This window comes from Vicia villosa, linkage group LG1 (assembly GCF_029867415.1).
Source record: "Vicia villosa cultivar HV-30 ecotype Madison, WI linkage group LG1, Vvil1.0, whole genome shotgun sequence".
In the NCBI taxonomy this organism is placed as follows: Eukaryota; Viridiplantae; Streptophyta; class Magnoliopsida; order Fabales; family Fabaceae; genus Vicia; species Vicia villosa.
Genome location: NC_081180.1, coordinates 42,941,605 through 42,953,658, shown reverse-complemented (window position 1 = coordinate 42,953,658; position 12,054 = coordinate 42,941,605). Strand labels below are relative to the sequence as shown.

At 34.2% G+C, this 12,054-nt stretch overlaps 2 protein-coding genes across 2 annotated transcripts; both read left to right on the top strand.

Annotated features, from left to right (window-relative positions):
- Nucleotides 1–607: 607 nt before the first annotated feature.
- Nucleotides 608–2,552, top strand: LOC131605029 (uncharacterized). The gene is made up of 5 exons (XM_058877432.1): nucleotides 608–944; nucleotides 1,035–1,155; nucleotides 1,271–1,561; nucleotides 1,639–1,740; nucleotides 1,957–2,552. Exons 1-5 carry the CDS (start codon nucleotides 634–636, stop codon nucleotides 2,467–2,469), a joined length of 1,338 nt encoding a protein of 445 aa, XP_058733415.1. The 5' UTR covers nucleotides 608–633; the 3' UTR covers nucleotides 2,470–2,552.
- Nucleotides 2,553–3,968: 1,416 nt separating this feature from the next.
- Nucleotides 3,969–7,966, top strand: LOC131635669 (calcium-dependent protein kinase 10). Its single transcript, XM_058906309.1, has 7 exons — nucleotides 3,969–4,790; nucleotides 5,333–5,476; nucleotides 5,604–5,756; nucleotides 6,081–6,196; nucleotides 6,301–6,468; nucleotides 6,775–7,005; nucleotides 7,199–7,966. The coding sequence occupies exons 1-7, from the start codon at nucleotides 4,139–4,141 to the stop codon at nucleotides 7,370–7,372; spliced, it is 1,638 nt and encodes a 545-aa protein (XP_058762292.1). The 5' UTR covers nucleotides 3,969–4,138; the 3' UTR covers nucleotides 7,373–7,966.
- The last annotated feature ends 4,088 nt before the right edge of the window (nucleotides 7,967–12,054 follow it).

Here is a 12,054-nt window from a genome sequence, read left to right as displayed (position 1 = left end):
GCCGAATTGAAGGATACGGAGTCACGCACAATTGGACAAAAAGAAGTATATTTTGGGACCTCCCGTATTGGAAGGATAACTTGTTGCGCCATAATCTAGATGTTATGCATATTGAGAAGAATTTTTTTGATAATGTATTTAACACAGTGATGGATGTGAAAGGCAAAACGAAAGATAATGAAAAGGCCAGACAAGACATGGAAAAATGGTGTAACAGAAGAGAGTTGGAGTTGAGGCCTCTACCGAATGGAAAGTTATTAAAACCCAAGGCTTGTTTCACTCTGACTTCCCAAGAAGCTAAAGCTGTTTGTCGATGGCTAAAAGATTTGAGAATGCCCGATGGCTATTCATCAAATTTATCAAGGTGTGCTGACCCTAACACTGGGAAGTTGCATGGAATGAAAAGTCACGATTGTCACATTTTCATGGAACAATCCTTCCATCATCCTGGTGTGCCATCGTCCTCCATCCTTCCAGCATCCTGGTGTGCCATCGTCCTTCCAGCAGGCAGCAGGACCTAGCTTTCCATTCACACATACTGGTGTGCCCCCTCCCAGCTTTCCATTCTCCCATACTGGCATGCCTTCATCCTTCCAGCAGACTGGAGGATCTGGTTTTTCATATCCCATCCTGATGACTTCATCCTTCCAGCAGACGGGAGGGTCCAGCAGTACACGTCCGACACAGGCTGGACGATCTCCTAGTCCACGCCCCACACAGGCTGGACAATCTCCCCGTCCACGTCCCACACAGGCTGGACGATCTCCTAGTCCACGCCCCACACAGGTTGGAGGCTCACGCACCCCACATCCCACACATGTACCAGCACGTGAGGTTGATGAGGCAGTTGATGAGATAGATGGAGCTGATCTTCGTGGGAGGGATGATCCTGATGAGATTCATGTGATTGACGGCAGATTTTGGATTCAGCCCGAAGGAAGCAAGTAAGTTTCCTATTTAAAAACTTTTATAGTATGTATACTTTTTCATTTTTTTTATAAATTTATATCTAACATTTTCATTTTTTGTTTCAGTTTTACGCCGAGTCGGACAGCTGCTAGGGTTGTTAGCTATATAATTCAGCAGATGTATAAATCAGCTTTTAAGAGCTATGGGGACGTCAAAAATAAAGATGAATGGTTTAGAATGTTTAAGGTATTGTTATTTATATATGTTATGCATTTAATTTATTGTTTTAGTTATAGTTATTTAAATAAAATTCTCATTATAATTACTTAACATTTTATTTTAATGTCATACATTATTGCAGGAGAAATGTGTGTGGGATCCTTTGAGTGAAAAAAGTGTTCAGAAAGTTTTCAACACCAGATGCTCTAAAAGAATGTCTGATATGCTGCGGAGAGTAAGGGAGAATCATGAGCTTCATGGCATCCGTCCTAACTGGATAGGCGAGGAGGTTTTTCATGATCTTGTTACATATTGGAGGAGTCCAGAATTCCGGGCTAAATCAGAAACTTTTAAGAAGATGAGGGCATCTGAAAAGGGCGGTTGTGTCAACACAGTTGGAAGTATTAGCACCGCCGAGCATGCCCGACGATTGGTAAAAATTTTAAATTTTTTAAGTTACATCTTTATTCATAATATATTTTACTAATTATTTTTAATTATATTATTTAGGCTAAGGAGTTGGGGAGAAAACCATTGATGCCTGAGCTGATTTCGAGGACCCGGACAAGGAGATCGGGAGGTTTTGTCGACGAGCGCACGAAGTTGTATCTTGTAAGTGAAATTTACGTTGTTTATTTTTTTTAAATTAATACAAAATTTGTGACGTGAATTTCATGTGGCAATTGATAAATTGCCACATTAAAATCATGTGGCAAATCATAAGTTGTGGCGTGAAAATCACGTGGCAACTTTTTAATATATTTTAATTGACTAATTAAATATGCATTTAAATATTTAACTTACATTTTTTATTGAATATCTGTGCAGGAAGATTATGATAGGCGACTTGCCATTTTTCTGGAAAATAATCCTCAATTCATGCCAGCAGAGGGGGAGCCGCTAAATGCGGATGTTGATCACTATATCTGGTGTGAGGTTATTAAAGAAAAAGGACCTAATGGTTGCTTTTTTGGTGCTGGAAATTTGGCGGCCAGCTATAGACGTGGTGACCGCAATCTGTTTCAAAGACTTCAGGATGGAGAGGGTGGATCGCGTCAACCAAATCTGACACAGGAACAAACTGAATTAGTAAGGCAATTGGCGAGACGCGAAAGTGAGGCCCAGATCGAGATGATGCGGAAGAAGCAGGCTGATATGGAGGAGCAGCATGCGCGACAGATGGAGGGCATTATGAAGAAGCAAGCTGAGATGGAGGAGCAGATGAGACGGTTTATGCAAGGAGGTGGAAATTACAGTAATGCTCCTCCTCAAGAGCCGGAGGATGACGGGGTGGCTGATGATTTTAATCCGGATAATTATTTTCCGGATGATGCGTCTTGAAAACATTTTGTATTTTATTTATTTTTAATTTATTTTTATGTAAAATATTCTACATTTTAATTCATTACAGTATTAGTTTTAAATTTTTAGTTTTAATTAATTGAATTTATTATATAATGTTTATTATATGAATTTATTTTATACAAATTTATTATATAAATTAGTTTTTATAGATTTTAATATATAAATTTTATTTTATAGGTTTTATTATATAAATTTTATTTTATAAATTTTATTATATAAATTTTATTATATAAATTTTATTATATATATTTTATTATATATATTTTATTATATATATTTTATTATATATATTTTATTATATATTAATTAATTATAAAAAATATATAAAACAAAACAAATCTAGCGTGAATAAATTTAAAAAAAAAAAAAGCATTTAATGTAGCGATGTGGTAATCACGTCGCTACATTGGTCAGCAAACACACTGCCCCACACCTGCCACGCCTGTTGTGTGTGCAGATGGATGTTCCCCATGTTTCCTTGTTGCGACGTGGGAGTCACGTCGCTACTTTCTGACGTGGTCTCCACGTCGCTACAAGTTGCCACTTTGTCTCCTGCGACGTAGTGACTCACGTCGCTACTTTTTTGTTGCCACGTGATATTTCATGTTGCGACGTGTTTCCCACGTCGCTGCAGAGCATATTTTTTGTAGTGAATATGAATAAATAATAAACTAAACTTAAATCAAAATAGGATATTATCCAATTAAACATAATTTAAAAAATATTAATCAAAATCAACATTAATAAGTAATAAACTAAACCTGAATCAAAATATGATATTATCCAATTAAACATAATTTAAAAAAGATAATAATTATGATAAAAAAGATAATAATTAGAATAAAAAAAGATAATAATTAAAGCATTCTGCTTTTAGCAAATTAATATTTTTTAAAGATGAATATGCCTAAAATAAAAGATACACCTGATCTTGTCAAACAAAGAAGAATATATATAATATATATCTTAGTTAAACTTGATTTACCTCTAAATTCTAATTTAAGAGATATGTTTCCTATTCATGCACATATACATTATTTAAAGTTTCCTTGTATTTAATTTAATAAAGTAAAATAATCAAAATAAGAAATATAAAGTTTCCAAGTGTCACGACCCCACGCAATGATCCAACTCATGCATATATTATACTACTAAACGCTGTCGTTTCACTCATTCTGCCAGCTCAATTTATTCCTTAAACGGTCCAATTGTTTTCTTTGGGTCAGTCGATAAAATAGTAATCATTTATCTTCAGAAATTCAGACACAATAGTAAGAATTTAAATAAAATAGAAATAAAAATATCTTAACTCAACAATATCAATAAAAGATAAATAAAAATCTTTGTGACGTCAGTACTTACATATACTATATTTTTTCTTTTTCTTTATCATCTAGAATAATAAATAAATAAATATAATATAAAAGGTGTTTTTATTTTGGTAGAATAATAGTGGTTGTGTTTGTTTTTTGACTCATCAAAAAGGTGGTTGTTGTTATAGTCAAATAAAAATCCTAGTCAAATAAAAGCTTCTCTGCACAAGAAAAGCAACTACTTCACATATTAGACTTTTTTTTCCGTCACCGGAGAATCTCATCGCCGGCAAACTACCACAATTCTCCGATTTCATGTTTTAATTCTAAGCATGGGGAACTGCAACGCGTGTTTAAAATCAGACGTAGTCGGTTCAGACCGGAAAACAACCGACCCGAACCGGGGTAAAAAAGGAAGAAAAACCAAACCGAACCCATACTCCGACGAATCGTTAAACTCATCAGCAACGATTCGTGTTCTAAAGGATTCAAATCCGCGAAACCGAATCGGAGATAAATATATATTAGGCCGTGAGCTCGGTCGCGGTGAATTCGGTATAACGTATCTATGTACAGACAAAGAGACGAAGCAGGAGTTGGCTTGCAAGTCGATTTCGAAGAGGAAGTTGAGGACGGCGGTGGATGTGGAGGATGTTCGGCGGGAGGCGGCGATCATGGCGACGTTGCCGGAGCATCCGAATATTGTGAAGCTGAAGGCGACTTATGAGGATGATGAGAATGTTCATCTTGTTATGGAGTTGTGTGAAGGGGGTGAGTTGTTTGATAGGATTGTTGCGAGGGGGCATTATAGTGAACGCGCTGCGGCGAATGTTGCGAGGACGATTGCGGAGGTTGTTAGGATGTGTCATGCGAATGGGGTTGTGCATAGGGATCTTAAGCCGGAGAATTTTCTTTTTGCTAATAAGAAGGAAAATTCTCCGCTTAAAGCTATTGATTTTGGCCTCTCCGTTTTCTTCAAGCCTGGTATTGTTTTGTGTTCTGTTGTTTATTGTTAATTAAAACTTGTTTATGAGGCTATTTAATGGTTATCAATGTTTTAAATATCAGTAGCGGTTGCATAAAACCTTTGCGACTTCGATCGGTACACGTGTTGTAACACTTATTGTCATTGCAGTGTGAATTAACCATAGTTTGTTCTTTATTACAAAAACGATGAATAATGGTATCGGTATCGGTCCTTTTCTGATACCGTTTTGTCGCGTCCGTTTCCATAGTTACTGACCATTTTTTAAAACCTTGGTGGTTATGGTTAATTCACTTTATTACAAAGTTTGAGTAGTTTAGATAGTATTCTGAGTTTGATCCTAGTTAGAACAATCGACTATGGATTGTCGGTCGCTTTTACAGGGAATCATTTTCTGGGAGAGAAAGGGTTAAGAACAATTTTTTTTATCTCATAAACGAGAGGGTTAAGAACAAATATAAAATGTTAATGCTGCTATGTTTCTATTGTTTTGGTAGTTTATTGAATTGTACTGATGATTTTTGTTGTTGTTAATGAATAGGGGAGAAATTTTCGGAGATTGTGGGGAGTCCTTACTATATGGCACCAGAGGTTTTGAAGAGGAAATATGGTCCAGAGGTTGATATATGGAGTGCAGGGGTGATTCTATATATTTTGTTATGCGGGGTGCCTCCGTTTTGGGCTGGTACTGTTTTTTACTGGCTGCTTGTTGTTTTGTTTGTGTGTTTTGGTTGGGTGTGAGTGGTGGTTACTTACTAGTTAAGTGGTTATTTGTGTGTACTGAGATTTTTGGATTGGTTTGTTGATTTCAGAGACTGAACAAGGGGTTGCTTTGGCGATTTTGAGGGGAGTAATTGACTTCAAGAGGGAGCCTTGGCCTCAGATTTCTGACAGTGCCAAGAGTCTCGTGCGTCAGATGTTGGAACCTGATCCTAAAATACGCTTGACTGCCGAACAGGTGCTTGGTAAGTAAGCTTGTTCTTTGTGGTTTCTATTGTAAGTAGGATGTGTGTGCTCTACTCAATACTAGTGACTCACTTAGTGGGTGAATTTTGTGGTAAATATATATTTAGGTTATAGTTCTTCTTTCTTTCTCCCATTTTTCCCAAAATATAATGAACACTGAGCTAAAGATCATTTGGATGTAAATAAACTTTTCTGCTGTTCACCTTCATCTTGGTTCTTGTCTCAATGCCGATTATTTTGCAAGTTGTTTATTCATTTTTACACTTGGCTGGCTAAACTTTGCATCAGGTTTGTATATTTACTGTTCTTAATTATGGTTGCAGAACATCCATGGCTACAAAATGCAAAGAAAGCTTCGAATGTTCCATTAGGAGATATTGTGAGGACAAGGCTTAAGCAGTTCTCGTTGATGAATAGATTCAAAAAAAGAGCTCTCAGGGTTGGCATCTATTCTGGTTTATGCATAATTGTTGAATCAAGCTCTATTATTAGTAAGAAAGTTTAAATGTTGATGATTTGAATTTTTGTAAATAAATGCTACAGGTAATTGCAGAACATTTATCTCTTGAAGAAGTAGAAATAATCAAAGACATGTTTACATTGATGGACACTGATAAAAATGGCAGAGTAACATATGAGGAACTGAAGGCTGGTTTGCAGAAGGTTGGTTCGCAACTGGCCGAGCCAGAGATAAAGTTGCTGATGGATGTGGTAGGCTTCTGTAAAATTTATATTATTCATAGTGTAGTTGATCTATATAATTTCAGTTCTTTGATTGTCCCTAGATTATTTGACAATCCGATGGAGCTTGTTCAAACCATTTTTTTGGTCTTCTGATGTCACTGTAATTGACTATATTATTCCATACACTTGTTTTTTTCTCTCTTTCAAAAGAGCTTCATCTTTGCAAAATGAGCTTTAATTGATTTTCCATTCCTACCCTATGTCTAGTGTATGAGTAGTTGCATAATAAATTCTGTGATCTGAGGATGTTTTTCTTTTCTGTAAACTGCTTAGGCTGATGTTGATGGGAATGGAGTGCTTGATTACGGAGAGTTTGTAGCTGTGACGATTCACTTGCAAAGAATGGAGAACGATGAACATTTCCGCAAAGCATTCAAGTTTTTTGACAAAGATGATAATGGGTATATTGAGTTTAGTGAACTAGAAGCAGCATTAGTTGATGACTTAGGAGAAACTGATACTAATGTACTGAATGAGATCATGCGAGAAGTTGACACTGACAAGGTATGGCTTTCATTCATATGACACATTGCTTTATTTTCTTTTCTGCAAGTTTTCTTCTTAAGTTACACTGTCATTCCAACATAAACAAAAGGAGATAATAATACAGTTATTTGCCTACTTCTCATGTACACTCCACAGTTTCCTCCATAAATGTATATTAGAACTTTTTTTTTTCAATTTCCAATTTTCACAGGACGGTCGCATCAGTTTTGAGGAGTTTGTGGCCATGATGAAGACGGGAACTGATTGGAGAAAAGCATCCAGGCAATATTCTAGGGAGAGATTCAAGAGCCTGAGCATAAACTTGATGAAGGACGGCTCACTTCAGCTTCATGACGGGATAAGTGGTCAAGCTGTTGTGGTCTAAGTATACATATATTTCTTTCTTCAACACTGGTGTTCACTCAGTTTCCCTCTCTCATCCACTGCATAATATTCTTTAATGTATGGTTTGTGTTATCTCTCCATAAAAGCAATCAAGTTTTTGGAGTGTACTGACTACCTTGAGTTGGAGTTGGGGGACTTAGGTTTCTCAACTGGTTTGGTGCTGGATGGTTGACGCATGTATTGGAGGATTGTATACTGAAGATTGTTTTATAACTTGCAGTAAAAAAATTATGGAGGGCTGGAGTCACATGCTGCATACCTCAAAATGTCACATATATTCATTTTATACTTATTTCATGTTACTTATGTTTTCACAATTTTAGTCTTGGCTTTTGTCCAGGAATACTTTGCCTCTATCAAAACTTTCACTTTGTTTGTAAAAAATGCAGAATTCTTGGGTTTTTTTTCTTGTAAGTTATTACTTGTGTTCACAGGCTCTTCCATTTTAGTCTTTGTCCAAGGAAAATGAAGATTGAAGTGAAAGAGAAACATTAGTAACCATATTTGTGTTTCATTCTTGTAACCATTTGTCATTTGTGGTCAAATACAATTGTGAAGATGTCAAGATCAAGATGTATCAGAATTTAGAAACGTTTTTAGTAGTTAAACTTGAGCACTGAAGTTACTCTCTGATAGTAATACACGGACACAACAATGTAGGAAAACAAAGAATGAAAGGAAAAATTATTCATTGATATTTTAGTGTTTATTGGTAAACAACGCTAGTCTCTTTTTAAGGGTTATTTTGCAAGATCGATTAGAGAATTTCAAGACAACGCTTCAAGTTTCAACGTGTTCTAACAAGAGTTACAAGTGGAATATATTGTAAAAGTGTTTGACATGGCGTCGAAGTTGTTCGTTTGCAATGAAAGAACGTTCAAGGAACTTTTTAAAAAGGTTAAAAAGGGAAAGGTAAAACTTGTAAAGAGTAGTAAAACTTGTAAAGAAAGGAAAGGTAAATGACATAACATTTGAAATTGAAAGAAAGTTGGTGATTCAAACGTACACCGCCTTTGCTTGACTCATTTGCTTGACTCATTTCGCTCGTAGCTTGGTTATTTTGAGTGATAGCCTACAAGTTTGCGTAAGTTTGTACACCACTACAATTAATTACAAAGTTTTATTTAAAATGTAAAAATGTAACTGTTTTTTGGCGGCCTTCGTCTCTTTGCACGCCACGTGTATGAGTTTCCTAATTCTTCCTCTATTGGAGCCATGTTCTACACTTTGGTTACCTGATTTTACTTCGTACGAACTGATTTCAATTGAGCCTTCCTCTTCTACTTGACTTTCCAATTCTTCAGGCCCACTCGACTATTTCTGTCTTCAAGTCCAGTTAATTTCTCCATATCTTGTTTATTTTGGCTGAATTTTATCTTCTGTCGAAATTCCAGCCAACACTGACACTTGTTTATGTTTAAAAATGTGAAAAAATAAATATATCAAGGGTTGGTAATGGTTGGCATGGTAGTGAAAGAATGAAATAGAGCAGAATCTAAATAAAACAATGGATCACATTTATTACTACCTTAAAACTGTTAGGATCTCACTACAAACAAATGACGATTCAATTATTGCGACTTCCAAGTCACTGAATTTGTCTCTGATAGCTAAGGGTGCTCGCTATCATAGACATGGAAACTGATTACAAAATGTCGTTTTCTGGTATCAATTTTAAGTGAAAATGTCAATTTTTTTAGTTGTATTATTATTATTTTTTGGTTACAACACTGAAAAAAAACTAATATGTACGTAAGATAGACTAGTGAACAGACTCTAAAATTTTCTTATCATAATTATATTGTCGTTAAATAGAATTTCATAAAATATTTGTCATAATTAAAACTAATTAAAAAAAATTTCTATTTTGTTATGATTAAACAATGACTAATTTACACATGACCTTTAATAATTTGTAACGATTCTATATACTATTCACAAATTAAAAATAGATATATTTAGTTCTCAAATCTCTTAACTTAATTTAATGTTTCACTTCAGTCCCTTAATTAAAAAAACGTTACAAGTTAGACTTTTAACTTCACTTCGGTTATCTTATTTGGTCCCTTCCGTCAATTTCTGACAAAAAACGTTAAATATTAGTGACGTGGATGTAGAACAAGGCTCAAAGTCCAAATGTGACTAAGTATTTGTACTATGAAGTAGGGTTTCCACTTAAGTAGGTGACATAAAGATGGTCACAATAAGACTACATTAAGTGGAAATCCTACTTTATAGTACAAATACTGAGTCACATTTAGACCCTGAGCCTTATTGTACATCCACGACACCAGAACTTAACATTTTTTTTGACATAAATTGATGTAAGAGACCAAATAGGGTAACATAAGTAAAGTTAAGGGACTAACTTGTAACATTTTATAGTTAATAGACTAAAACAAAACATTAAATTAAGTTAAGAGACTAAAACATGTATTAAGCCTAAAAAATATCTTTGCAACATCAGCTGCAAAATCATGTTGAGCTCCATGTTAGATTTGTTCATTACCGAATATATCTATATCCATATAAAAATCAAGAACAAGATCATGATCTAATCCCTGCAAGTTCATATCCCATGAACTCATATCCTTAGAATCCATATCCCAATAAAATATGAGAATGAAAGCGAAAGCGTACATGAGTTTGCCATTAGAATCGTTGAATGTTTGCGGATATGTGATCTTTTGACTTGTAGAGTGCTTTAGGGTTTCTTTATTCTTTTGTGACGGGGATGAAGAGAGAATAGCTGATAAACTGGATTGATCGTAAAACTGGGGATCATATATACCTGATAATCTAATATATATAACTCCCTTAAGGTTACTACTCAGTTTTCAATATTCTAATTTGCCCCCTCATCAAATTAGAATATTGACTTATAGTATATACACAATATCCTTTCATGATATATATACCATCACCCATAAAGTTAACATAAATTAGATTATTATAGTTTTTCCTAATTAAATAATGACCCTAACACATGTAATATTACATTTGTGACCTAATATTCAAACAATCTCCCACTAGTCACATATGTAACTTTACACACGTGTTAGACTTTATGAACTCAAAATTTGTCATTATATATATATATATATATATATATATATATATATATATATATATATGAGTTAGGAAAATCACACAAAAATGTTAAACTTAATATTATCACACATTTAATAACTCTTTACCGCATATTTGTATCATACACTCTATTGTTAGATTGAAAACTATTATCATATAATTCATGTCTATAAAGTTTGACATAATGAAAATCATTTGATATGTTAAAGAGAATGATCAAAACTAATCGTTTTGATAAAGTTTTGTAAGAAGTTAATTTTTATGCATTTCATTTACATGTGAAATGATTTTCGATGTTAAATTTTTTAAACATAATTTATATTATGGTAACTTTCAATCCAACGATTCATTTTGTTATACAGATATGCAGTAAAGAGTTATCAGTTGTGTTATAATATTAAATTTGACACCTTTGTATCTAGGGGTGGCAAAACTGGTCACCCGCCCCTACTCCGCCTAAAGCCCGCCAAAAAAAGAGTGGGAGGGATAAGAATCTAGCTCGCCTCGCCAAGGTGGCGAGTTGGCGGGTGGCGGACTTACATGTCTATTATTTATTTATTTATTTATATTTTTTTAATTTTAATATATTAATAGGCTTTTTTTACCTTTCCATTAAACTTTTTTATTTTTTAAAATAATTTTTTATAAAACATCTTTTTAACAAATTTTACTTAAAAAAATATTGCATATATTTACAAATAAATGTATAAAATAAAACCATCAAGAATTGAAATTACTAGAATTAACTAAAAAAATAACAGACTTAAGGCGGGACGGACTTTGGTGGGCGGCGGATTTTGCCGGAGCGAGCTTTAGTGGACGGCGGAATCAAAATCCCAATTCAATCCGTTATTTTTTTTACAGGTGCGAGGACCAGTCCAGCAGACCACGACCTATTTTGTCACCCTTATTTGTAAAAGTTTATCTTTATTAAAAATGTTATAAGATTTGATATTTTCTAAGATCTTGCTTTTATTTTTTTATACTTCTCTTTTCATTCTCATATAAGTTAGATATTTATGTTTTTTTGTCATCTCCTTACTTCTAGGTTAATTAATTTTGTAGAAAGTGAAAAGAGATTTTCTTTATAGATCCCCTTATAGGGAGAATCTCCAGCGAAAAATCAAAAATACCCCTACTTCAGAAATGCATTTTCGAAGTAATTTTTTTTCAGATTTTTCCAGAATTCAAAAATGCATCTCCGAAAACATCAAATAGGGGTGTTTTTGGAGATGCATTTCCGAAATTACCTTTTTCACATTTTTGGGTGATTTCAGAGATACATCTCCGGAATATGCAGAAATTATTTTTTATTTTTATTTTTCTAAACAACGTTTAGTTCTGTATTTTTAATTAAACTACAATGCTTGCAGTAAATAGTGCTTGATATAAATAAAATATAATCCGAAAAAAATAAACGACATATTAGCATAAAATACTAATATCATATATACAATAAAGTCAAAGAAAAATAAACCGGAACCCCCTACTGAGTATGCTTAACCCTAAAGTCATGGGACCTCCTATGTCTGGTATATGCCGCTGCACCGCCTGTGTCACCGACCATCCTCT

Excerpts from the sequence above, each read along its gene's own strand:
- LOC131605029 (XM_058877432.1), top strand. The coding sequence starts at position 634 with ATGACTTCATCCTTCCAGCAGACGGGAGGGTCCAGCAGTACACGTCCG. Across the intron at positions 1,562-1,638 it reads CCGAGCATGCCCGACGATTG|GCTAAGGAGTTGGGGAGAAA; the intron begins GTAAAAATTTTA and ends TATATTATTTAG. Across the intron at positions 1,741-1,956 it reads AGCGCACGAAGTTGTATCTT|GAAGATTATGATAGGCGACT; the intron begins GTAAGTGAAATT and ends ATATCTGTGCAG.
- LOC131635669 (XM_058906309.1), top strand. The coding sequence starts at position 4,139 with ATGGGGAACTGCAACGCGTGTTTAAAATCAGACGTAGTCGGTTCAGAC. Across the intron at positions 6,197-6,300 it reads TCAAAAAAAGAGCTCTCAGG|GTAATTGCAGAACATTTATC; the intron begins GTTGGCATCTAT and ends TAAATGCTACAG. Across the intron at positions 6,469-6,774 it reads TAAAGTTGCTGATGGATGTG|GCTGATGTTGATGGGAATGG; the intron begins GTAGGCTTCTGT and ends TAAACTGCTTAG.